The sequence below is a fragment of the Budorcas taxicolor genome, chromosome X, assembly GCF_023091745.1.
Source record: "Budorcas taxicolor isolate Tak-1 chromosome X, Takin1.1, whole genome shotgun sequence".
NCBI classification, from domain to species: Eukaryota; Metazoa; Chordata; class Mammalia; order Artiodactyla; family Bovidae; genus Budorcas; species Budorcas taxicolor.
Genome location: NC_068935.1, coordinates 112,083,840 through 112,111,596, shown reverse-complemented (window position 1 = coordinate 112,111,596; position 27,757 = coordinate 112,083,840). Strand labels below are relative to the sequence as shown.

Genomic DNA, 27,757 nt, shown 5'->3' with positions numbered 1-27,757 from the left:
CTAGAAATCAAGGCAAGACCAAGACTTCTGATGTTCACACGGCTTTTGTTCTAGAGGTTTTGCCTATTTTGTGAGCATAAAATTTACGCAGTGGATTCAGGAAGAAGATGAGTAGTTTTTTTTTTGTTTTTTTTTTTTTTAGCAAATGATGAGTCAGCAGGAGGTTCAGAGTTCTCCACATGGTGTTGTCACTCCAAGCCCTGACATCAAAATCAATGGAAAGTGGCGCCAGTTTTGTTCTGAGTATAATTTGCAGTGGAGAGGAAGTTAAGGAAAACTGTGAAGAGAAGACAGGAAAAATGGGTAGACAGATATGCAGCAAAGATGGGGGGCGGGGCCGGGAGGATTATTAAACTTGAAGCTGGCAGAGCAATCCAAATTCCACACCGGATGAATGCAAACATCACTGGACTAAGGGTCACTTGACAACACACTTTCTGCAAACCTAACGGGCCCTGATGCTGGGAAAGATTGAAGGCAAGAGGAGAAGGGGATGACAGAGGATGAGATGGTTGGATGGCATCACCGACTCAATGGACATGAGTTTGAGTAAACTCTGGGAGTTGGTGATGGACAGGGAGGCCTGGCGTGCTGCAGTCCATGGGGTCGCAAAGAGTCGGACACAACTGAGCGACTGAACTGAACTGAACTGAACGGGCCTTGATGGAGTACGAAATGGCAACCCACTCCAGTATTCTTCCCTGGAGAATCCCATGGACAGAAGACTCTGGCGGGCTACAGTCCACAGGTTTGCAAAGACTCAGAAGTGACTCAGATAATGACAAGCACACATGCATGCATGCAATACCTTGGAGTGTGTCCTTGTGTCCCCCATAGCACAACCTATTCTATCCTCCTAGAGATAACCGTTCTCCTGACTTTTGCATCTTTACTCCTCAATTACTGCCCTCTTCAGCATAGAGTCCGTGATTCATCACTTCAGCCCAAGCTGGAACCGTTACTGACTACGCTTTCTAGTTATTATTAATTCCCTTGTTCCAATATACTTTCATAGAACCTTTCTGACAAAATGACCATGGAAGAATCTTACCACCACCTCGATTTTTTCTTCTACCCATTGAAAGAGAAACTTCTTGAAAGCCTAGCTTCATTCCCTCTGGTTCTCTATTTCTGATTTTGGTCACTCCGCAGTCTCCTTCGCTGGCTTACTTTCCCCTGGATGTCAAATGTAGAAATTTCTTAGGATTCTGTCCCAAGCCCTCTTCTCACTCTACATTTACTTCCTAGGAGATCATCACTCTTGAGACTTAAGCTATGTTTTACTGTGCATGCGGACAACTCTGGTATCCATGACAAAAAAAGTGAAAAGTGAAGTCGCTCAGTCATGTTCGACTCTTTGAGACCCCATGGACTGTAGCCTACCAGGCTCCTCCATCCATCGGGTTTTCCAAGCAAGAGTACTGGAGTGGGTTGCCACTTCCTTCTCCAGAGGATCTTTCCTACCCAGGGATCGAACCCAGGTCTCCCGCATTGCAGGCAGACACTTTATCGTCTGAGCCACCAGGGAAATCTGGTATCCATATTTTTAGCCTAAACCTCTCTCTGGATTCATATGGCTAGTTTACTTAGTGGCCTTGCAAGCAGCTCAAACTTGATGTGTCCAAAACTGAACTCATCATCCACAGTTTAGTAAGTTCCACCACCATCCACCCAGTATCTCTTTAGTCTCCTTTTAATCATTCCCTTTCTCACTTCTCTAGTTCAAGTCATCACTTTTTCACCTGGACCACTGGCACAGCCTCCAGCGTTACCTTTACCTAAGTCATCCTCTACTCTTTTGCAGAACAAAACCCAAGTTCTCTTAAACCCAAGTTCATCATGCCACTGGCTTCTTCAAAAAGCTCCAGGGGCTTTCAATTGTCCTCCAAATAAAATGTGATTGATTTCTCTAACAATCCTTAAGGAACAATGTAAGGCTGTGGTATTTTAGGCATCATTCAGTACCTCCTCCTTGACATATCCCTTCTCACCTGCTCCTCACTGAACTCAATGCTTCATCCATACCTGAATTTTTCAAGAAATGCCAGGATCCTTGGCTTTGTCTTTACTTTTGCCATTTCCCTAGAAGAGGAGACCTCTGACTCATCTGACCCCACCCCCCCATCTGTTGGCCTAGGTACACCTATGTATCCTTCAAATCTCAATTCAAAGTTCCTTTTTTCTAGAGAACTTTCCATCTACCAACTGTCCTATTCCAGACTGAATTATGATTCTCCCATAACATTCTATATCCTGCTGCTACTGCTGCTAAGTCGCTTCAGTCGTGTCTGACTCTGTGCGACCCCATAGATGGCAGCCCACCAGGCTCTCCCATCCCTGGGATTCTCCAGGCAAGAACACTGGAGTGGGTTGCCATTTCCTTCTCCAGTGCATGAAAGTGAAAAATGAAAGTGAAGTCGCTCAGTCGTGTCTGACTCTGTGTGACCCCATGGACTGTAGCCTACCAGGCTCCTCTGTCCATGGGATTTTCCAGGCAAGAGTACTGGAGTGGGGTGTCATTGCCTTCTCCAATTCTATACCCTAGTATTTGTTAAATGTAGTTAGTTAATTCTCTTACTTTCTGAGAGCCCCCAAATTGTGTTTTTCATGGTCAATATTATATCCTTCACCTCTAGCATACAACATAGCACATGGTAAGGCTTAATAAGTTATTTGTTGAATTAGTTTATTGATAAATTGATGATACTAATGCTTTCTTTGAAGTGAAAAAAACTGAAAATAATATTTTAGAGCAGTTTTAGGTTAATAGGAAGACTGAAAGGGAGGTGCAGAGGTATTCCCACCTACTCCCTGCCTCCATATATGCAATGTCTTTCCTCACTATCAACATCACTCACAAGAATGGTGCATTTTAAAAAACTAAGGATGAACTTACATTGATATATCATAATCATCCAAAGACCATAGTATACCACCAAAAGTATACGTTAGGGTGCACTCTTGGTGTTGTATATTCTATGGGTTTGGGCAAATGTATAAAGCCATGTATCCATCATTATAGTATCATACAGAATATTTTAAGTGTCCTAAAAATCCTCTGTGCTTTGCCTGTTCATCTCTCCCCATGTCGTTCCTAGGGCCACTGGCGACACTGATCTTTTCGGTGTCTCTGTACCTTTGTCTGTTCTACAATAGCCTATGGTTGGAATCATACAGTGTGTAGACTTTTCAGATTCACTTATTTTTTTGTTTTTACTTCTTTCAGCCAGTAATAAGTATTTAAGTTTCCTCCATGTCTCTCCATGGCTTGAGAGCTCATTTCTTTTTGGTGCTGAATAATATTCTCTAGCTTGGTTGTAATATAGTTTATTTATCCATTAACCTACTACTGAAGGACATCTTGAGTGCCTCCTAGTTTTGCCAGTTATGAACAAAACTACTGGAAACATCCAGGTCCAGGCTTCTGTATGGATATAAGTTTTCAATTTCTTTGGAAAAATCCCACGGAGCAGAAAATTGCTGGATTATATGGTAAAAGTATGGTGTGTTTTCTAGTGTAAAGAAACCACCAAACTGTCTTCCAGAAGAGCTAATATACTTTGCAGTCCCATCAGTAATCAGTCAATGAGAGCTCCTATTGCTCCATATCTTTACTGGCATTTGGTGTGGTCAATGTTTTGGATTCTGGCCATTCTAATAGGCGGGCAGTGGTATCTCATTATTGTAATGTGCATTTCCCTGATGATCTATAGGTGGGACATCTTTTTATATGCTAATATGACATGTGTCAATCTTCTTTGGTGAAATGTCTGTTTAGGTCTTTGACCCATTTTTAATCAGGCTGTTTGTTGAGTTTTAGGTGTCTTTTCTTTTGGTCTGTTTTTAAAATAATTGTCCTTTATCAGATGTGTCTTTTGCTAATATTATTTTTTTCCCAGTTTGTGTCTTGTCTTCCAATTCTCGTAAAAGATGTTCTTTTCTAGTACATAAAATGGCAACTAACAGTTGGAGAAAGAATTTCACCTGTAACTGAGAGGATATTGGAAAATAGCTTCTCATCTCCCTGAGAGTGACATCTCCTGCTGACTCTAACTACATACTTTATCTCTTTCCAACTAGTTCATTATTTAAGTGGTAGTCAGTTGAAGTGGCATTATGATAGGGCTTTTCTGCTCATCTACTTCTTTGGAAGACCATTCTATCTTTGTAGAAGTGTGCCAGTGGTTTCAATGTTGAAAACAAGCTCAGAAGTGATGTATAACATGGTCATCCCTACAAGAATAAGCAGTAATTTGATTCCAGATGATTTTGAAATTATTACCTCTACTTAACTGCAGATGGTGATTGCAGCCATGAAATTAAAAGACTCTTACTCCTTGGAAGGAAAGTTAAGACCAACCTAGATAGCATATTCAAAAGCAGAGATATTACTTTGCCAACAAAGGTCTGTCTAGTCAAGGTTATGGTTTTCCCAGTGGTCATGTACTGATGTGAGAATTGGACTGTGAAGAAAGCTGAGCGCCAAAGAATTGATGCTTTTGAACTGTGGTGCTGAAGAAGACTCTTGAGAGTCCCTTGGACTGCGAGGAGATCCAACCAGTCCATCCTAAAGGAGATCAGTCCTGGGTGTTCATTGAAAGGACTGATGCTGAGGCTGAAACTCCAGTACTTCAGCCACCTCATGCGAAGAACTGACTCATTGGAAAAGACTCTGATGCTGGGAGGGATTGGGGGCAGGAGGAGAAGGGGATGACAGAGGATGAGATGGCTGGATAGCATCACTGACTCTATGCCCATGAGTTTGAGCAAGCTCCAGGAGTTGGTGATGGACAGGGAGCCCTGGCGTGCTGCAGTTCATGGGGTTGCAAAGAGTCAGACACAACTGAATGACTGAACTAAACTGAATAATATCTATGTAAGGGTACCTCAATAATTAAAAATATATGTTCATAACAACAGTAAAAAAAAATACCCCTAAAATCCTCCTTTTATGGTGCTTCTGTTGCTGAGATGAGGAAATGTTCCCAAAATGCAAACAAAATGATTTAGTTTAATTCTATTTATGTAAGTCCCTAAATATTTTCCAAATGACAGTGGAACACCATCTCTCTATTTTACTATGAAGGCTTTACAAATTTCCATTCTATGCTAGGCAAATGGTATTCTTTCTTCTGAGTAAGCATTAGAAACACTATTGATAAGATATATTTTTCTCTTTGGAAGAAGCTTTAAAAGGATTGGAGAAACACATTCAACAATCTACATTATCTTTCTTAATTACTATGATCCTATCTGTAAATTTTTATCTAAAAGAGGGGTCAATAAGCTACAGTCCTCAGGACAAATCCAATCCACCACTCATTTTTGAAAATAAAGTTTTATTGGAACAAAATCACATTCATTAATCTATGAATATACTGATTATGAATGCTTCTGTACTTCAGTAATAGAGTTGACCTTCTGATTTGCAAAGCCAAAAATATTCACTATTCGGCTCTTTACATTAAAAAAAAAAATTGCCAGCCCCTGATTTAAAACCTTCTTGAAGTGATTTATGTCATTAAGCTTTACCTCTCACTGAAATCGGAGAAGGCAATGGCACCCCTCTCCAGTACTCTTGCCTAGAAAATCCCATGGACAGAAGAGCCTGGTGGGCTGCAGTCCATGGGGTCGCTGGGAGTTGGACATGACTGAGCAACTTCATTTTCAATTTTCACTTTCATGCATTGGAGAAGGAAATGGTAACCCACTCCAGTGTTCTTGCCTGGAGAATCCCAGGGATGGGGGAGCCTGGTGGGCTGCCGTCTATGGGGTCACACAGAGTTGGACACGACTGAAGCGACTTAGCAGCAGCAGCTCACTGAAACAGCAAATTCTCCTAAACTAGTAACTTTATACAAGTAAGGATTTTTAATTTGTCCCAAACTATAGCTTCCAAACTTCACAAGGTATCTCCTAATTGCAGTATGCTATGATTTGGTGAAGAAGTTCCTATTCTCTCCAACGTATTAATAGTTAGAAGGAGAAACTAGAAATAGGAATAATGAAGCTTCCGTGATGAGTTCCCACTTATTCAGTTTTCCCCACTATAGCAACAAGATCATCTTCTTTCTTGAAAGATATTTTTAAGATAAAAGTAGGTATTATCAACTTGTAAAGCTTTTTATTATATACTATCATACAAATTTCAACATTTTGTTTTCGCCATTTCCAGCTTCACTCACCGTAGTCATGACTTGTTTCTGTTGATATTCCCATGGCAGTCTGACCCGCCTTATTCCTTTAGCTCTTCTGCTATTGCCAGTGTATTCCTCGAGCATGCATCTCGGTTTGGCTTATTCCTGTGCTCCTCTTTTCTGCCCACTCAGTTCTGCCCGCTCATCCGTTTCAATCCACTTGCACCCACTGTCTTTCTCACACTGGCTTTTACTATAATGCTCCAGATTTGTCCAGTTGTGAAAAATATACTCTGGTCTAGGAGCATGCTTAAGTGAGGCACTGGCTAGTAGAGGGGTCAACAAGATCCATTTTGATGAGTTCTAACAAGGCTGTTAATTCCACCGTCTTTTATTTTCAAGGAAATTTCAACTTCATCTAGTCCAGTGGATTTTAGTGCTTTTTAAACATTTAACTCCTTTCAAGTGAAATCTTAAGAAGACCTACCATGTGAAGCATGAAAAGGAGGAGAGCAGTGGACTGGTTGAAATTGGAGATGGGCGGCAAAAAGAGGTATGGGGACATACTGTTGGGGCATCTATGACATTACCTGGAAAATTCCATGGACAGAGGAGCCTGGTGGGCTATAGTCCATGGAGTTGCAAGGAGTCAAACATGCCTGTCCAAACTCTGGCAGTGAGGACATACAGGAGGCTCTCTAGAAGAGATGATGAACCCTAGGTTTCTGGTTTGTGTGCCTGGTTGGATGAAGTCCAAGGCAATGTTCATTTCAATTATCTCATGCTAAAAAGTGGGGTCCACTTATTCACCACAGCAACTGAACAAAGAAAAGACTCTGCAGTATTTTTGGAAAGTCACCTCTGAACACGCACACTGAAAAGAGTTTACCAAGGGGGTTGTGGTATTCTTTATGAGAAGATGAAATGAAGCACTGTTTAAATAGATTTCTTTAACTGATTTTGAATTGTAGCAGGGCACTAGACCTATAGTGCCTTGTGGTCTTCTCCCAGATCTACTTTTTATAATTCTGCCACTGTACTGGTTGTTTGACCTTGGGCTGACATATGTAGAACTGGGAGAGTAAATAAAGCTCAATAGTAACACCATGGGAGGATCAGGTTTACCATCTCCACGCTTTCTTTTTTCATTCCCATGGCCCTATCTTCCAGGAGAGAGAAAGAGGAAAAAAAAGCTATTATATGTTGCTTTTTACTGAAGTCATTTAAATATTTACAAGGTTAGTACTAAGCATCAGGGGTGCTGTTGTTGAAGACTTAAGTTCACCTGCATGGCTTTAATATAAGATTTGGATGTCATACAAGAGAAGAAAATAGGGATAAGCAGGACTATGGTTCTTGAATTCACTTGGAAAATACATTGCATAAGTATGAATGCTACAATAGAGTCGATTCCATGGTCTGTGGAGTCTCTTGCATCACCTGTACTACTCAGACCAAGTATGTTTCACATAAAAATTTAAGGACAGGTATGGAGTTTAGGAAGATATACTGCTGCACTGTGCCTCCTTAGGATATGACAGTCTTTGGGATAACAACTCTCTGTAAGCTTTACTTTCCTCCTATGGTAAACAAAAAAAGAAAAAAAGGAATTATGTGGAACCTATCTTATAAGGCTGTTGTAAGATTAGATGGAACAATCCATAAAGGATATTTAGCAAAATGCCTGGTACAGAGCAAGGCGTTAATGCATGTTACTCTAAGATAAATATTAGATGTGTTCGGGTCAATGCAAAAGCCAGGGGGAATCGAAATGAAAGCAGGTATTATTTTTGAAAAAAGCTCTCATATACCTAGGTATTACTGAAATAGAACCAGACTGTGAGACCTCAGAGACCCTCTAAGGGAGTTAAACATGTAGTGACAATGTTGTTTTGCCTGATTTACATCAGATCTTTGTTGTAAAGCACATTTTCTTCAATATGCTCAATATGAAGCATTTATTCACCCAGATAATAGATACAAATCCATGCATTCAAATGTCCCTTGGAGTCAGAGATCAAGATGGAAATCCCCAGAATCACAGAGATTTGTGTCTATAAACTTGCTTATTATATTCACATTCAAAGAGGTTAGAAGGGATAGTGTCAGCTTTTTAACCAGAATCTTTTCATTACTTCTCCCTGTTGGGATTGCAGCACATGCTGTGAATGACCTCCAGAGATCCTCAAGCTGTAGGCAGAGAGCAAACTGAATCTGAAAGCTTTATTAGACAAGTTTGTCTTTCAGCTGGTGGGAATGGATGTCAGCTGTACCAGGAAAAAATAAAATTTCTTGTGAAACTGGGTCCTGACCTTGAGAAAAAACCTCAAATCTGAGTGTACGTTTCTGTTCTGAGTCCTGTCCTTATTTGTTAAACATGGAGTGCAGGTTCAAAAGAAAGAGGCATGTTTTACCTTAAACAAATACGAATCAGGAAGAAAAATAATAGGGCTCCTATTTTGGTCTTGTTGGATTCAGCAAGCAAAAATGCTTATCACCAAATTATAGGGTTAAATTTTTTAATATAGCACAGGGAACTATACTCAATACTTTATAATAACCTATAAGGGAAAAGAATCTGAGGAAAAAAATATACATATGAATTGCCATGCTGGACACCTGAAACTAACATGATATTGTACATCAACTATCAGTTCAGTTCAGTCCCTTAGTTGTGTCTGACTCTGCGACCTCATGGACTGCAGCACACCAGGCCTCCCTGTCCATCACCAACTCCCAGAATTTACCCAAACTCATGGCCATTGAGTTGACTATACTCCAATAAAAAATACTAATAATCAAGGAAACAACATTCTCACTCATTTCAACATGAGAAGGAAAACTACCTCCTGTACTTAGAATCCATAGTAAACATAGGAAGTTTATTTATATCTTTTACCTGTCAATTTCTTCAAGAAGAAAGAACAGTCCTGGGAAACAAGTGACAGTGGCAATTACTGTATTTTAATAATGTCTCCCACGTTTCTAGCGGCATGTTATTTAGCTTCTGCTTTTTTTTTTTTTAGCTTCTGCTTTTTTTTTTTTAGCTTCTGCTTTTTAACGTGGGATAACAATGATTTTTTGAAGTTGTGATAACTATCTCAAAAGCAAGAACTGAAGGTGTTAACATTCTGACTTTTCTCCTATGGTAGGTTATAATTCAATTTAGGCACTGGTAGAGTTAGTGCTGTTAGCAATCTTGCATAAATATTTGAATAGCTACATGGAATGTCTGTTTAATGAACTCATCATAGGCTGGAAAGTACTTTGGAAAAGGAGATTAGAACATATTTCCTTTAAAATATTGAAGACAAGAGAAGAAATAAACTGTATAAATGTTAAGAGGAATACAGCATGTGATGTTACACTATAAAGTAGAGGTTCTCAAATTGGATATAAGAATGAGAGTTAAGGAATGAGATGGGAATGATTTAGGCTATAACATTTGCATCAAAGCCACAGCACATCCCTATTTGATCAATATTGCAGCCTTTAAAAAAACTTAGGGTTTACCATTGCAGATGTGCAGATGAATGTATCCGTCAGCTATGTCTAAGCCGAAAAACAAATTGAGATATATAAGAATAGGGACAAGCACTGAAACCAAACTCAGGAGAAGTGGGCTTGAGTCCAGATTCTGCTACTAAACAGCTGGACAATCATATAAGCACTTAGTCTCTCTGGCATTATAATTACATAGGAGATCAACGTACTTGATCCAACTCTAAAATTACTGTCAATTTGGTCAAAATATATAAGTTTAACACTATCACATGCTTGTCATTGAATAAAAGCTGCATACACAAAAGGGCATGTTTTGATAAGCAAGATATAAAATAGGATCCTTTTGGAGCTTACAGTCTATTAGCAAATGAAAATTAAGTAATGACGCAAATAGTTAATCAAAATATGGCAAGGATATGAAAGAGAAAAGGTATACGTTGCCACGTAATAGCTCAAAGAAAGAGCCTGTGCAGCTGAGATCTAAAGGATGAATAAGAAAAGAGGTCATCCAGGCGAGAGTAGTAGGTGTGGAAACCCCGAGCCCAGGAAGAAGCAGACCTGCTAAGAGAACTGAAGAAAGCCAGAAGGGTTGGACTTTGAAGAAAAAGGCAGACAGTGGAACAAGAAGGGTAAGCAGGGGAATCATTGTCTAAGATCTGGTGAGCATGTTCATGATTTGGAGACTTATTCTAAAAGCAGTGGGGGCACCATTACAGAATTATAAAAGAGTGAGGTTTATACTTTGCATGATTGTTCTTTATGGAGTATGTTTTTATGGGGAATGGATTAGAGGGAGGTGAATGAAATCAGTTAGGAGGCCAGGCATCCATGATGGTGGTAGAAGGGACACAGATGGACAAAATAACTTCAAAGATATTGAAGTATTACTACAATCAGTAGGATTTGGTGGTTGATTCGATGAGGCAAGTGAGGGAGAAGGAGGTCTCCCTCCAGGATCACTTGCTAGTACTGGCTTGATTGGATGGTGTTGCTATTGCCTGAGATAAGAAATACAAGAGCTTCCCTGGTGGCTCAGATGGTAAAGGATCTGCCTGCAATGCAGGAGATCTGGGTTCAATCCCTGGGTCGGGAAGATCCCCTGGAGAAGGGAATGGCAACCCACTCCAGTATTCTTGCCTGGAGGTACAAGAAAAGGGGGAAGAGGAAACTCCCTAGTTCAGTTGTGGACATGGTGGATTCGAAGAGTCTGGGGGACCCCCGAGTGCAGACGCTGAGTGAGCTGTTGGATATATGGGTTCCTTAAATTTATGGATTGCATCCTTCTATCACTTTCCCCAAGTTTTCCCTAAATTCAAGAGTGATTCTCGTCCCTCTCTTACTAGACTTATAGGCACATTTGACACTGTTTATCAATTCCTTCCTCTTAACTCACTTCCTTCACTTGGCTTCCAGGTATCTGTCTTGGTTTTCCTCCAACTTCAGAACTTATTACTCTAATCCTTACTTCTCACCAGTGAAGTCCTCCAGGGATCTGTCTTTGGGTATCTTCTCTTTTCTATCTATAGTCACTGCTTGGCTTTAACTAGTACCACCTCATGACTCAACTTTATGCTAAAAACTGCACATTTACATCTCTAGGTTGGACCTCTCTCTTTTAATCTCCTGGTCATACATTCCTCTCCTTATACTCCACCTCCATTTGGTTAACTAGTAGGCATGTATGTGTGCTCAGTTGTGTCTGACTTTTTTGCAGTCCTGTGTACTACAGTATTTTTGCCTGGAAAATCCCACGGACAGAGGAGCCTGGCACGCTATAGTCCGGGGATTTGCAGAGTCGGATACAACAGCATGCATGCACACGCTCAGAAAGACATGACTGGCTAAGCTAAAATGTGGCCAAAAAACCAAAAAACAGGTCCTCAAACAGCTGTCAAATTTAGTAGGAGCCAGTAGAACATTATAGCAGGCAAAAACGATATCACCGGATAAAGGTGAGAAAAGGGAATGCTGACATTGTGATGTAACTGAGCTGTGAGTAGAATGGCAGTTATGGAACTGGATCCAGTTCTGAAGCCCACGACAGAGAACAGTATGGAAAACACACTTGGCATGTTAGAAGCGGGGGCACAGAGATGTTGAAACACTTGAGGCACAGAGAGATTTAAACATTTGAGACAGCACATTTTTGTTGTTCACAGGCCATGGGGACTCACATGATTTGTGCCAGAAAAGCAAAATTCGAAGGGAGATTAGGTAACAGACTTCAAATAATGTCAGAATGTACTTTTCCTACTCAGAAAGTAATTTAGACAGTAACTGGAACTTGTGCTACGCAGTTGAAAGATGGTTTCGAGTATCACAACAGTGGGGGAATGCCACCCACTCTTGATTTTTAAAAGAGAATGCAGTTAATCTTAAGATTGCTCCTGAGAGAGAGAGAGTGCGCTTTTCCTGAAGATAGTGGGGAAGAATGAATGACCTCTCAAAGGCCACAATCTTAGAATCTATGGTTTAAGTGCAAACTATTACAGTTTCCTCCATTTGAAATCTTTCTTTGAGGGTTAAGTTACATTTGGTTTCAAAATGATTCAGTGAAATTTTGGAAAATATTAGGAATACAGGGAGAAGCCTAACTTTTGTGGACTGTGGGGTGCCTACTCTCTCCTGAATGTGTTTAAAGAGTCCTAATTTCTCCTTGATAATAGCTTGAGAAGAAATACAACATTACGGTATATTCTATAATGATTTCCAGCAAAGGTCCTTTTGGGGAAGGAGTTAAATAATAAAAGAAGGCTATGGTAATTTTACTGTAATAAACCCTTTATTTCTATAAAAATGCAGGATATGAGTAACTGAAAAATCCCCAATGATCAGAATACTTTATTCAACCACTGATGGTATTCTCCTCCTTCTCCTACACACCCCACCCCCAACACACAGAGACTTCCAGGAATGCTGCCAACTAGCATTAGAAATGATAGATGAGAGCTTTTCTTCCTTTGCCAGTGCAGACCCCAAAGCTCAGCCCTAACCGGAGATGGTAACCAAGCCATAAAACTGCCAAAAGGTTAAGAGAGAAAGAACAAAGGGAACTTCATCATCACAAAAATGGATAATTAACATCTAAATACTCCGGTTTTCACAATCAATCACTGTCTTGGATATTAACAAGGACACCACTGTTATATCCTCCCTGTGAACCAGGGAACTTTGTTGAAGAACCTGGCCTGGAACCAGACTCCCCTTGCCTACATCTGAAGACTTCATTCTCATCAGTGTAAGCAGCACTGGGGACTCCTCAGTCAGGCTTTACTGTTGTCACTTTCCTTTCTATCTCATTATATTTCAAGCATCCTCACCTCACTGATATATAAAAATAAGATTTAATTAATTAATTAGTTTATTCCTGCCAAGAGCTGGAGGGTCTCTGTAGTTGCTCAGGGCTTTGAAATCTCTTGGGAAGGGTCAAAAATTCATTTCTTATCCTGTTATCATAATTGATTAGGGGACCTCCTATTTTCTGGTATAAAATCATATTCCTAGGGTTTTAGACTTTCAGGGAGTTTTTTTTTTTAAGGTTTAGAGGTTTTAATTCTAAAACCAAGGATGGTATAGCCTTGTTCTAAGTGTTTTCAATAAAACAGTCATCTGTTAATGAAATAGAGAAAGACTTGGCTGAAACTGATGAGCCTTATCCAAAAGGTTCAGCTGAGGCAGAATTAACAGCTGGAAGCCCAGCCAAAACTGGAAAGGCTCTGGGTGGCAATCTTCTTTGTGTTTCTGAGAAGGATGAGGACCCAAAAGAGGAGTAAGAATGTGAGAACTAATTGACAGCTTCCTTCCCTCCTTCTCTCATGATCACTGCAGACAAAGGTCATTTTCATAATAAATGAATTTTTTTCTCAGAATTTAAATCAAACAAATAAACAGTATTCCAAGATTATATTTAAGTTCCAGTTAACCACATGTTTTTATCAAATTGCCTAGATACTTAAAAGATAACTGAACTAGCCTTGGGTTGCTTTATTGAACTCTAGAGAGGCAAGTGAAGTGCAAATCATAGATGTAGAAATAATGTTATATGTGTTTGATATTTAAGCACAGCCTTCAAAACTTTAGATGATCAATAAATCACTGCTTGAAATACACTGTTCTGATTAATAACATAAGCTTTCTACAGAGATGTATCTTCAAATACCCACTCTGCCACTTACTAGCTTTGTAACTTTGGACAAACTCTTCTGTTGCTTGGTTTTCCCATCTACAGAATGGGAATCACAACAAAACTCATGTAAAAAGTAAACCATGGCACTAATTATAAGCCTCTTTGTATTAATTTCGGTTCATTCAGAAGTAGACTATAAAATGAGGATTTGAGTGTGTGTGTATGTTAGTTACTCAGTCATGTCTGACTCTTTGCAACCCCTTGGGGTATAGCCCCCCGGGCTCCTCTGTCGGAATTTTCCAGGCAAGAATACTGCAGTGGGTTGCCATACAAATAGTTTTTAATTGATGGTTTTCCCTGGTGGCTCAGTGGTAAAGAATCCGCCTGCCAAGCAGGAGTTGCATGTTTGATCCCTGGATTGGGAAGATCCCTGGAGGAGCAAATGGCAACCTACTCCAGTATTCTTGCCTGGGAAATGCCATGGACAGAGGAGCCTCGTGGGCTACCATCAATGGGGTTGCAAAAGAGTCAGACAGGACTTAGCAACTAAACAACAATAACACAACTTTAATCGGCAGATGACACCAGGAAGCTGTGGTGGAAGAATAAGGAGATGAATAGGAATGGGAAGGAAGTCTCTATAGGGCATGCTAATAAAACAGGTCATCAGTGTAGCCAACTGTGGTTCAACTCACTAAAGACCTCTGGTGTTCAGCCCTGGAGTTGTCCTACCCAAGGAATGAAGAGGGTGTGCTATTTATCTGTCAACTCCTCTCCATCAGTGGTTGAGTACTGTTCTAGCACATCCTCTACAAGTGAGTGAGCTTCTCCTATGGCAAGAGAAAGTGCCTGGGCAGAGTGATAGGTACTTGCCTTCAGAAGCCTGAGGGTTTACCAGAAGGACAAGTGCTGAGGGGACATGGGTAGGCCATTAAGGGCCCAATTTGACCCATCTGCCCTTATCTGGTTTTTGTAAATAAGCTGTTAATAGAACATAGCCATGCCTGTTGATTTACAGGCAACTTTAGTATACAGTGGCTGCTTCTAGTATACAGTGACAAAGTTGATACCAAGACCTACGAAGCTGAATACTTACTATCTGACTCTCTACAAAGAGAGTGCATCGATCCCTTAGCTAGTTGGTAGCACAACTGAGATTAGAATTTAGGCTTCTTGACCTCCAATACAGCACTTGCCTAATTACACTTGAGAATGGCTCTCTCCAAAATTAATTACAGGAAGAGATGGCTTTACCAGTGTTTAATCAACCAGAAACCTCTATTAACTGGCACTTCTATGAGTCTATTTATACAATGGTCATTCATTCCCAGTTATTACCCTGGGAAATCTGAAGAACTCCAATATCCTGATTTGGAATCTTGACATAAAGCATGTTCTATATGCAATTTCTTTCAGAAATGCTAAATCGGGTATAGTGGAATGTGAATGTTCCCAGACCCAGCAGCTTGTGGGTAAGAAAGGATTTACACTGACATTTACAACTCGATCTGTCGGCTCTTTGCCTCCATCTGCCAAGCAGGCCTTCAGGCCCATGCAAAGTCTTGCCTACCTAATCGTTTACAAGTCTTGAGGGGAGCTGCATATAAGCATGGCTGTTCCATCCACAGGTAGGTCTAAGCTGCTCTGCTAGGCAAGTACTGCTAAGGCTTAGCATACTATACACCTCCTTGAACTTCCAAGGTCCAAAGTTCTGGGTGAGGTTGGTGCTGGAACAACTGGAGTTCCCTTTGGCATCCAAAGCACTGGCTCTCACTCAAGTTCCATGCTACATTGCAGGCAGGAAGCAGGGATGAACTCCTTTCTCATTGATCATAGACCTATGGCAATAGTTCTTAAAGTGCTGTCTCAAGACCAGCAGCATCAGTGCAATGTGGAGACTTTTTAGAGATGCAAATTCTCAAGCATTATCCCATATCTACTGAATCAGGACCTCCAGACTGAAGCCCCACAATCTGTGCTTTAGTAAGAAATGGGTGATTCTAATGTACAGTATAGTCTGAGAGTCACTGACGTACGACTCTGCACATACACCAATGCTTTCATCTCCGCTTTCTTCCCTTTTTCTCAGTATAGCGGTTTGGGTGTTAAGATGGCCACAATAAAGCCATCCCTTCCCTGTATGCACATCCATTGGCAGTGACATCACAGCTCTCCCTTCAAAAGGTGAAGTCTATTTCTCCACCCCTTGAGACTTGGCTGGACTGAAAACTTGCCTCGATGAACAGAATGTAGCAGAAATGATGTTGTCTTAATGACAGAGTCTAGGTGTCAAGACATCTTGTAGCTTTTACTCTCATCCTCTCAAAACACTGCCCTGAGAATACCATATAATGAACCCAGTCCAGCCTATGGGAGGATGATAGGGTTGTGAAGAGCCAAGGTTCTCCAGCCAACAGCCAGCTGTCAGATATCTGAGGGAATCCATCTAGCTTCTGTTGAGTTTCCAAATAACTGCATGTATAAGAATGGCCCCTAGCAAGACCTTTAGAACACCTAATAAGTGAAACACAGCCCAACTGCCGACCCACAAAATCACAAGCAAGTAAATAACCCTTGTTTAAAGCCATTACGAGTGTTTTACTGCAGAAACAGAAAACTGAAGTAAAGAATATGCCTGCCAAGCAGGGGACATGGGTTTGACCCCTGGGTTAGGAAGATCTCCTGGAGAAGGGAATGGCAACCCACTCCAGTATTCTGGCCGGGGAAATCCCATGGACAGAGGAGCCTGGCAGGCTACAGTCTATGTGGTTGAAAAGAGGTGGACACAGACTAAATAAGAAAAATGATACACTTAGGTATCTAAGCACAGCTGCAAAAAGTTTTTTTTTTTTTTCCAGTGTGCCTCTTTGTCTTGCAACCTGAAACAATTTATATAGCTCAGGCAGGACCACCTCATCATGTTACATAGATTAAATCATAAAGGAGCTTGGTTTAGTGTTTTTACAAAGGTCCCTGGGCCTCCATTTCCACACATACAGAAGAAATACATTCAACTAGGTACTTGCAATGATTATTCTAGGCTCAGAGTTCTATGATTCTAAGAAATTCATATACAATAAACTGATTTCTTCTACTCCTTAATTAGAGAAGACAGAAAAACATTTCTCACTTTTACTCCTCATACATCTTAAGACTGAGTTAAATAGCATTAACTATGGGCTAACTGCCTTCCTATCTAGAATTTCCATTAGGTTTTTGGACAGAGAGATAGTACAAGGCACAGCAAAACAACAACAACAACAACAACAACAACAACACAGGCTTTGGAGCTTGACACACTTGGATTATAAACCTGGCTCTGTTTCTTTCCATCTGTGTGGCCTTCATCTATTTCCCTTCCGAGCCTTGTGATCCTTACCTTAAAAATACTGTGTATAACCATACATACTTGGCAATTATTTTGATGAGAAAGGCATATATACAAAAGCAGCTAGAATAATAGTAGGAGCGCAATGGAAAAAAAATTTACAATGATGAATGATAAATCATATTGTGTTACAATATAGTACATGAAACAATAATCAGATAACAGAATTGTATTACAAATTACATTTTCCCTTTTTATATTGTACTTATTTCAGATTATATTCCTGACTTCCAGAAATTTAAACAATTCTTAATTCTGATGTTTAAACTACCACATTAAGGAAAAAGGAATGTTTGATTTTATAAGCAGCTTTTGGCAGAAAAGAGCTGTCTGCAGGAGTCTCCTCATATCTTCTCACTAACTTTAAACCCGCAAGTTCTAATCATCACTGGCCTGAGCACATCTTTCACATCTTTTGATCATACAATACCTTGCCTAACTTGTTGGTTCCTTCCATAGATCAAAGAAGTAGAAATGAAGAATAAGTAATTAACAGATGACCATGTCTCTTCTCTAGCTTTGCCTTCAGTAACCTCATGGAAAAAACCTGTGTGAATAAACTGTGTGAACAAGAAAATACCTAAACAAAGACCACAAGACGTCGCCAAGCCTGCACGTAGTAAAGGATGGCAAGGACTCTGACATCCCATTCCAATGATTAACTGAGATTATTTCCCCTTTTCCCTTAAAACTGTCATGACCGAGCAGTATTGTCAGAATTGCTTTTTGGGGACATGAGTTCTCTGTCTCCCCAGATCACTGGCTTTCTGATTAATAGAAAGTGAGCTTTCCTGGTGGCTTAGATGGTAAAGAATCTGCCTGCAATGCAGGAAACCTGGGTTTGATCCCTAGGTTGGGAAGATCCCCTGGAGGAGGGCATGGCAACCCACTCCAGTATTCTTGCCTGGAGAATTCCATGGACAGAGCGGCCTGGTGGGCTACAGTCTATGGGGCTGCAAAGAGTTGGACACGACTGAACAATTAACACTTTCACTTTCTGTGGAGCCCTATACCAAGGCCACAGATATGGAGCCCCATACAAAGGTCATCTCCAGAACTGACTGAGCCCCATAGCAATCACTGCCACGAGACCCCTTGCCCCACCTAAACTGGCCAGCTCCCTGACCCCATATTAGGTAAAAATACCCACCCTAATCACTCACCTAATTCCACCCTTCCAGCAGGAATTTTCTTTGTCTTGAGCCTATAAAAATTGGCTACTAATGCACAAAAGAGGTCAGCATCCCTTGTTCTGTCAGGAGGTCAACCCGCTGTGCTTGCAGTACCCTCATTACCTCTGTTTTTTGTTCTATCTTTGACTGGAATGCTTTCTCCTGGATGTGTACCTTGCTTACTTCCTCACTTCCAACAGCTTTCTCAAGTATTTACTTAATAGAAAAGATTCAATGACCCAACTTCAGGCAATCATGCCTTCATTCCTGCTCACTCCTTCTTATTCTGCTTTCCTGTTCTCCATAACTGTGCTTCTCAAAATCCAACGTGCAAATGAATTGCCTAGGGATCTTATTAAAATATAGATTCTGATGCCCTGGGTCTGGAGTAGGGCCTGGCATTCTACATCTTTAACAAGTGCCCATTTGATATCAATCTGTGGACTAAACTCTGTAACTCTGAACAATATTGAGACAGTATCTGTTTTCTTTATTTGCTCATCCTGTTTCTCTTCCAATCAGAGTACAGCTGAACTCTGATTAACACTGAGGTTAGGGCTAACTTACTGCATAGTTGAAAATCCAGTCTGCTCTGTGTATTCATGTTTCTGCCATTTAGGCAGCTCCTTTGCATGCACAGATTCAACCCACCATGGATCATGTAGTACTGGAATATTTATTATTGAAAAAATTCTGCACATAAGTGCACCTGCATAGTTCAAACTCATGTTGTTCAAAGGTCAACTAGAAGGGTTTCATGAGGGGAGGGAACTTAACTTACTCCATGCTGCATTCTCAGCACCTAGTATAATGTTCAATACACAGAAGTTACTCAATAGATATTAAGTAGATGAATTAAATATGTTTCTGGAAACTGAAACCGGAACTTTGAATCTGTTTTCCAAAAGAACTGTTATAGTCGCATCTAAGAACTTTACAGGTTGAGTAGATTTCTGTGCCCTACCTTTCAAAACTTCCAACCATGTGAAAGTAGCTTAAATAGGAGCATAAACCCATAATTATATCAGAGTTCAATAGAAACAAATTATTGGAACCCAATTTCTTTACAGAGTTAGAGAATCTGAGACTGAATATCAGGAGAAAGCTAGAAAACAAATACCAATAAATGATTATATAGGGACAAACTATGCATGTGTGCTGAGGGAACCAAAAATTATAGGTCATAAGAAGAAATAAACCTGATATAATTAATTGAAGATAAACACTGATAGAGCAATTTTAGTGTCCCAGATTGACCAAAACAAAGGAAGAAGAAAGAATGCGCACACATCTTTTTAAAGTATCTGATATCAAGTTTAACTCTGATGTCTTCTTAGAAACCCCAGAGGCATGCAAGACACACTGTTCCCAGATTGTAGACCATCTTTTAACCTAAGTGCTGTTTATGCCTTCTACTGAATTATCATTGTGCTACCTTGGGTGATCTTTCCATTGTGGTATATTTCTAATTGATATGAAATAAAAATCAACTTTACTTGAAGAACCATAGTTAAATACTGCAAATATCTGATCTTTGAAAAGTAGAAAAGGAAAAAAAAAAAGGAAGCAAAAAACAAGAACAGAAAAAAAGATATTTTTTAGTTCTATCTAATTTTAGAATTGGTATAGCAGAAAAATTTTTTGGCTCCTTGACCATGGGACTCAAAGCCAGCCTTAACATTGCCATGAGATTTCATGCATACCTTCTACTAAGAAACGAATAGAAGATGAAAAAGAATAGACTGAAAATATGCAGTAAAAATAAAAGTTAAAACTATAGCTAAATGAAGAAACATTCTTCCCCCAAGTCTACTTGTGGTAGTCATGGTCCATTTTCCTTTTTCTTGAACTAAAAATGGAAGAGCTCTTAAGATTGTCTTCAGATGGAATAGAGGGAAGTGCTAGGGGGACTGTGTGCATTTCTGTGGTTTGGGGAGTTTTTATATTTTTGGTAACACTGCATGACTTGCAGGATCTTAGTTCCCTGACCAGGGATTGAACCTGTGCCCTCTGCAGTGGAAGCACAGGGTCTTAACCATTGGACTGCCAGGGAAGATCCTGTGTAGGCATATTTGAATAAGATTATCTATAGGATATAGGATTCATTGAGATGGGGTCCTTACATATTTAGTCCTGGAAGCTCTACCCTGATTCTCTCTTCAGGAACAACACACCCATTTGTCCGACTAGAAGCACTGATAGTATTCCTACTGAGAATTGCCTTTGGCCCCAGAAGACTCTTCTAAGATCTCCCTTTTCCTTCCAGTGAGCAGCCTCTGGGCAAAGGCTGGCTGGTTCAGGAATACAAAGGCCAAGCTCTATTCTTGCAATTCAGGAGGGCTCTGGACAACCTACTCAGCCTTAAGGCTCCTGTGGAGTGGGCTGAGGCCTCTCTTGCAGTCAAATCACCCTGCAGCTCCCCAGCCCCTTCTGCTATCTCTGCTATGGGTCTTTCTTCACTGTAGGTACATTTCTGGAGAGCACACCCCTATATACTTTGGTGACTCCATATGTTCAGTCAATCTCTTTCCAAGGAACCTAAGCTCTAAGACATTTTGCATTGTAAATAACCCAAGTTTATTCCTATTTTCAGCAATGCAACTCATTTTCCCTTTAACCCAGGGAGCATCTCACTGTTGTGCTTTCGAGCAAATGTCCAAAGCCACAGAGGATGCGATCCAGCATACTTACGTGCTCCAATTGCTGTCAGTCCAGGGGCTGGGCCAGGCCACTTTGCCTTCAGCTCTTGAAGTAAGTGGGTTACCGCCTTCCACTCCGAGCTCAGATCTTCTAACTTCCTCTTTAATAGAAAAGCATGCATGTTATGTATTCGATTAACATCTTGCAGTAACTTAATTCACTGAGTTATTAATTTATTTTGTGAATACATTATTGTATTTCTATCATATTTTACTTCTAAATTAACTTTTCTGGGTGGAATTCCTTTCAAAGGTATTTTAATTAAATACTTCAACCAACCTCACTACAAATTTTTATTGATTGTTTGCTGCATACAGGCTCTTGCTCCAGGCACAATTTCATTGAAAGGACAAACAGAGTGCAAACATTATTGAAAGCAAAACAAATAAACAAAAAATGTCATCTCAGCAATTGGCTTGACTGTTTTAAATAGTATCTAGTGTGGCTGTATACCAGAATTTTCCAGAGGACATTAAAATTATCTTACTGCCCTGGCTCACCCCAGATCAATCCTATTAGCAATACTTGGAAGGAGGGGCTGAGGTACACATGGGGATAAGCCTCTGAGTCCACTTTAGGGAAGGACTCTTGTCCCAAATGGTGAAGAAGATGTCAGTAGATATCCTTCAGGTGTCAGGTGTCAGTTCCTTCTGGGACTGTCTCTGCTGTAGTGATCTGCCTTGCCTAAGGACTTGCCATTCCCAGGGCAGCCCTTTTTCAAAGACTGATCAAGTTTAGAGTATAAAGGCTCAGCCAATTTGGTTCAAAGCAGGACCATTTTGAGGGTCATTTTAGCTGCAGTAGGGTCAGCCAAGCCCGTATATGGTCAGTGACGTGTATATGTTAACAAGTGGCTCTCTGGGGAAAACAAAGAAACAAATTGATTTTAGTGTTTCTAATTTCTGTGGTGTAGATTGTCCAACTATAGCCAATTTTAGTTACCAAAAGAACATCAAGTAGCTCACAAAGTGCCTGAAAATTTGCTAATAGGTCCTCAGGAGCAGATCCAAGCCACTTCCAGTATAACACTGGATAATCATAAGATAACTTACTGCCAATAGAATGTGAGGAGAGGTAATATCTGTCAGTTGTGGGCTGATCCTTATAAAAATGGAGTGAGGTTTCTCCATCCATTCTTTCCCTTTCTACTGGCTGGAAGCAGAGGACTCAAAGGTCCCAGGTCAAACTTTCTCAATGGATTGGGAGGATAAAATAATTTATCATAATATCTTGGAGCAGTGGTTCTCATATGTTGGGGCCATCAGAATCACCTGGAAGACTTGGTAAACCACTGACTGCTGGCTTTCATGGAGAAGGCAATGGCAACTCACTCCAGTTACTCTTGCCTGGAGATACTGATGGACGGAAGAGCCTGGTAGGCTGCAGTCCATGAGGTCGCTAAGAGTCAGACATGACTGAGCGACTTCACTTTCACTTTTCCTTTCATGCATTGGAGAAGGAAGTGGCAACCCACTCCAGTGTTCTTGCCTGGAGAATCCCAGGGGCGGGGGAGCCTGGTGAGCTGCCGTCTATGGGGTCGCACAGAGTCGGACACGACTGAAGCAACTTAGCAGCAGTAGCAGCAGTTGGCTTTCCATCTCAGAGTTCTAGATTCAACAGATCTTGGGTGGGGCCCAAGAATTGACACTTCTAACTATTTTCTGGTTGATGCTGATGTTGATTGTCCAGGACCAGAGCCAAAGGCATCCATTATAAGCAATGAATTACCTAGCCATCCTCAATGGAGTAGATATGTATCATCCTTGATAAAAATAAGAAAATAGGTCTTAAATCATTTTCTATAGGACTTAATTTTCTTGAAAAACCCCACTTAAGCAAAGCTGCAAAGGGAATAAATACTAAAATAAATGGTAAAAAGTTATCACTTCCTATTTTAACTATCATCTGTGCTCTTAAGGTTATTTATTCTGTCTGACTTCATGTCAAGTCAGGGCTTTTAATTTCTTCTCCCAGATTACATGCGGTTAAACATTTACTATCACACCAATGAATATTATTTCTTTTTATTTATTAAAACATAAGCCTTGAATCCAAAAGCAAACAACAACAACAAAGATGCCTCTGATCTGTGAGGGAAAACTACCATCGAAAGTCATGAAATGTGGAAGATATTTTTCTGTTCTGACATCAGAGCTAAACATTGAGAATTAAATATCATCCAAGGCTGGTGAATTTATATATATATACATATATATATGTATTTGGTCTTTTGATTCCCCTGCTAAATAGCAGTGAGTTCACAGGGAAAGAATAATAAGAGGAACTAGAAGTTGTTGATAACAACAACAACAACAAATAGCAATAGATACTAGGGAAGAGACAATAAATGTAAAAGTAGCTATCTGAAAACATCATGATCTTGGATCACTTATTGAAGGGATAAGGGTGCAGCAAATGGTCTTATACATTACATAACCTACAGGAAGTCACCTGTATATGCTGAGAGACAAAGAGGGAGAGAGGAAAAGAGAGAGATTAGAGATTGATTTACATACTGCTGAGATCTGCCCACTCTTACACTCAGCAAGCATATGGCCCCATAGTGAGTAGGCGAGGAGAGATGGGAATTTGCTGTTTCTACAGTTGGCTTAGGTTTCACTTTCTTCTCATGGTGTAAGCATCTCACTGCACTGAGTTAGATTTTAAATATTTAAAGTATTTATCTAACAGCCTGCCTCTGAAATAAAATTAACTATTTCATCTGGGTCTCAACTGAAGATGCAGTGATCAGTACTGAACTTCATATTCCATGTGCACAATGAAACTGAGTAGGACACTGTGGGGATCCTGGGCACAAAAACCTTTCTCTGTCCCTTATTTCTTGTTGGTAGGAAATAGGCTTCATTCAGCCTCCGTGACTTTCCCTGTGTTCCAAAGGTCAGGTTCAAACACTTGCTAATCAGGAAAGGCGGGGGATGCAAAGACAAGGGAGGAGCAGTCAAGAAACAGCAGAGCAGCCTTGATGCAGGCTCTTGGTTCCACCTTAAGGGATACACAGAACAATATCATTGAGCTCTTCTGCAGAACTAAAACCTCCAACAAATGGAAGATGTTAACTACTTGATGAAGCATTCTTCATTCCAGAGTCAAGGTTTGATAACCTCAAGATCCACAGAAGCTCATCAGGAGACCCCTGAGGCCAGATTAAAGAAATGCAAGCCTTGTACACACCTTTATCCTTTTTTTTTCTTTTTTTTTTTTAAACAATAAAACATTTTATTTTTTATTTATTTTTAATTTTTTAATTTTTTAAATTTTAAAATCTTTAATTCTTACATGTGTTCCCAAACATGAACCCCCCTCCCACCTCCCTCCCCATAACATCTCTGTGGGTCATCCCCATGCACCAGCCCCAAGCATGCTGTATGCTGCGTCAGACATAGACTGGCGATTCAATTCTTACATGATAGTATACATGTTAGAATGCCATTCTCCCAAACACACCTTTATCCTTATCAGCAACTCAGCCCTTGAACCATTTCTGTAAAACTCCTCACCCAATTCCCCCACATAGGGACACACAGTTTTGCCTGGCAAAGCAATAAAGCTATTCTCTTTTACTTCACCCAAAACTCTGTCTCTGAGATTCAGTTTGGCACCCATGCAGAGAATCTTTTTCAGCATCAGTAACTGTACAATGAAACAGAACAATAATTGATGCTTATAATGATGACCCTGAAAATTAAGAAAGTTTTAAATTACACTATGTTTTAGTATCCGAAGTCCTGGATTTCAGTCCTAACTCATTACTATTGGTTTTGTGACTACTAGCAAAATCAGTTCTCTTGCCTGGAAAATCCCATGGACGGAGGAGCCTGGTGGGCTGCCATCTACGGGGTTGCACAGAGTCAGACGCGACTGAAGCGACTTAGCAGCAGCAGCAGCAAAATCAGGTAGGTTAGTCAAATTCATCATCCTTGAAACGTATATAATACTACCACCTAACTCATAGCTTTGTTGGATTAACTAAATGAGATCCTTTATATGAAAAGAACTCTGTGAACTGTAAAGTACTATAAAATTGTTGGTTAGTTATTATGCACTGCTTAATGAAGCAAAACAGAAGACAGTCGATAAAAGTTTTCATTAAGATAGTTAAAATGAAAATATTCCAATGCTTAAAAGATTTGGTTTAGATTATCATGAAAATAACATGTTTATATAATCAATTCTCTTTTATTAACACATAAAACTCTGAATGGTCTATTCATTTATTAGAATGTTATTTTGCCCATTGTTTTTTCCAGATGGGTAAATAAGGCATTTATATGATTTCAGATGTAGAGATTTAAAATACTAAGTAGTAGCCCACAGTGTACCACAAACGTCTGATACCACAAAGAAGCTCAGAAGTGTATGTTAACCAATCTTTCATAAATATTAGCAAATGACATCACATAAAATGGCTGTAGATTTTGATTCAGCTGGTCACAAAAACACTCTTGCCACTTTTCAAGTACCTGTTGTACTTAGAGTTGAAATTGGCTATTTATATATTATGGATAAATATATATTATTTATATTATATTATTTATATAGAAATGTATATTATTTAGACTATTGGTATAAATATATTATTAATTAATTAATACATTTATTATTATAAATATAATAAATACTATATTATATAAAATTTGCATGTTTATATATAATAAATAATATATATTATAATATATATATATAATTTTTCATTTGGTTTTGCTTTCCTTTTTTGTTCCCTGGCCTGTACCCTTATTTTTTATTCTCTCATCTTTTCTATTAGGCTGTAAAGTTCCTTTAGATAGCAAAAAATGTTTGGCTGCAGCAACTAATGGAGCATTCTTCACATAATAGACTTCAAGCTGTACCCATAAAAAAATGTAAAAGGTAATGATTTGCTAATGATGTTAATCTTTAGCCAAATTTAAAGGAATCAAATGCATGTCTAAATTCCAACATCTTTAAATATAAAATCAGTGGGATAATAGTTATCAAGTCCTACTCTTGATTAGGTGTCCCGAGTTCTCAGACTTTGAATGTGCTAAGCAAAACTGCAGATCCCAGGATTTCCTCACAAGAGCTCAAAACTCAACAGTCATAGTAGATTCATGTTTTACCAAAAAGGAGAAACTCTGAGATTATTTTTTTTTAAGGGAAAAATGAAATTCATTCTAGGGGGCATTTGTACCTGAGCATTATTCTCCATTGTGTGTGTGTGTGTATAATTTCCCTGGAGTTAGTCATTAAATGTTAAGACAATTATATCAAACTGTGAAATTTCTTCTTCATGAAGAGTGAAAATTAATTACAAAACATTATTTCTGAATATAGTTTTCCTTTTTTAAATATAAAATGGAATTTAACTCTGAACTACTTGTGTTTGGGATATTCAAAATTTTTAAATCTTGTAATTTTCTCTTGTGTTAATGTTTGGCATGATATTAATATCTGTTATATAAATGAATCATCCTATGACTTTATATACATAGACATACATGTGAATATTATAACTGAAACATCTATGTTTCCATGTCTGTGTCTATAAATGCAGTTAATACAACTGAGGACCAGAGGTGAAATTCAGATCTCTAAAATGCTTGTCCAGTTCCAGCATGAGCTACTGAGTAAGCCTAAATTGAGACTCTTCCCCAAAATATTTTCTCACAAAAGAGTCAATTCATATTAGCTTATAATGTCTTTTGTGTTTCAATTGTTTTATTTTGAACAACAAAGTTCCACAGTACCCTGAAATACTCTCAAGAGATATGAATTTGGGATGCATATAGAAGTTATCTGCCAGAATTGGTTAATAAAACAAAAAGGAAGTGAAGAAAATTGATAAACTATTAACAATTATTCCTAGGGTATACCTTCATATTTACTAGTGGTAAAAGTCATTGTAAGCAAATGTTTTAAAGATAGTGTTAAAAAGCTAAACAATAAGTTATTCTAATAGGGTGATATATAATTCACATCTAAGAACAATGAAAAGATTGTCTCTCCTAATATTTTGGGAATGGGCACTGAAGTTAGGGAAAAATATTCCAGCGATAACATTGAGGAAGTGAAAACCAGGCCTTCTGGTAAATGGCAGTTAGCTAGGTATGATGGTCTCAAGTAAACATAAACAGCCACAGAAAATAAACTATACAGAGATATGGACATCCAAAGGCCATGTTTAGGGTAAGACAGAGACAAGGCTACTATGCCACCCTAGAAATGACAAATAGGAGGCAGTGTTACTTTTTCTTAACTCTGCCCTGCTTTAATCCTTTCATCTTCCAGATAAAAACTGTTAGGTACGTTCTTAGTTGTCTCTGGACAGACAGCTTTGACTGCACCATTTGGGGATTAAAACACTGCCATTGCAAATAACTTCGAAGGAAGACAGTAAGCTCTAGAATTCTGGCATATATGTGTGTGAGCGTATGTGTCTGCGTGTGTGAATGAACTCTTTTCATAAAATACAAATATGGCAAAAGCAATATTCTTAATTAGTGTGTTATTTTATAAAATGTGAGATTTCAAATATTGGAAGTGCTAATCAATTATGAAATTAAATATAACTAGGCATTTGACAATCTCATTCACATTCCTAAATGATTCTATCAATTGCTCAAAAGTTTATTATAAATTTTATCTTCTCATTGGGAAAGTGGGGTTCTCCTTATAGTCAAGCATAAGTGATTAGCACTGATTCAATCTCTCATGGTCAAGACTTTTTACTCAG

The 27,757-nt window shown here is 39.3% G+C and overlaps 1 protein-coding gene across 1 annotated transcript in view; it reads right to left on the bottom strand.

The window, feature by feature from the left end:
* Nucleotides 1-27,757, bottom strand: part of DMD (dystrophin) — a 2,235,978-nt gene that overhangs the window by 721,223 nt on the left and 1,486,998 nt on the right. The window contains exon 50 of the mRNA XM_052663429.1: nt 21,019-21,127. Coding sequence (XP_052519389.1) covers nt 21,019-21,127 — 109 coding nt within the window. The remainder of the gene's footprint in view (nt 1-21,018; nt 21,128-27,757) is intronic.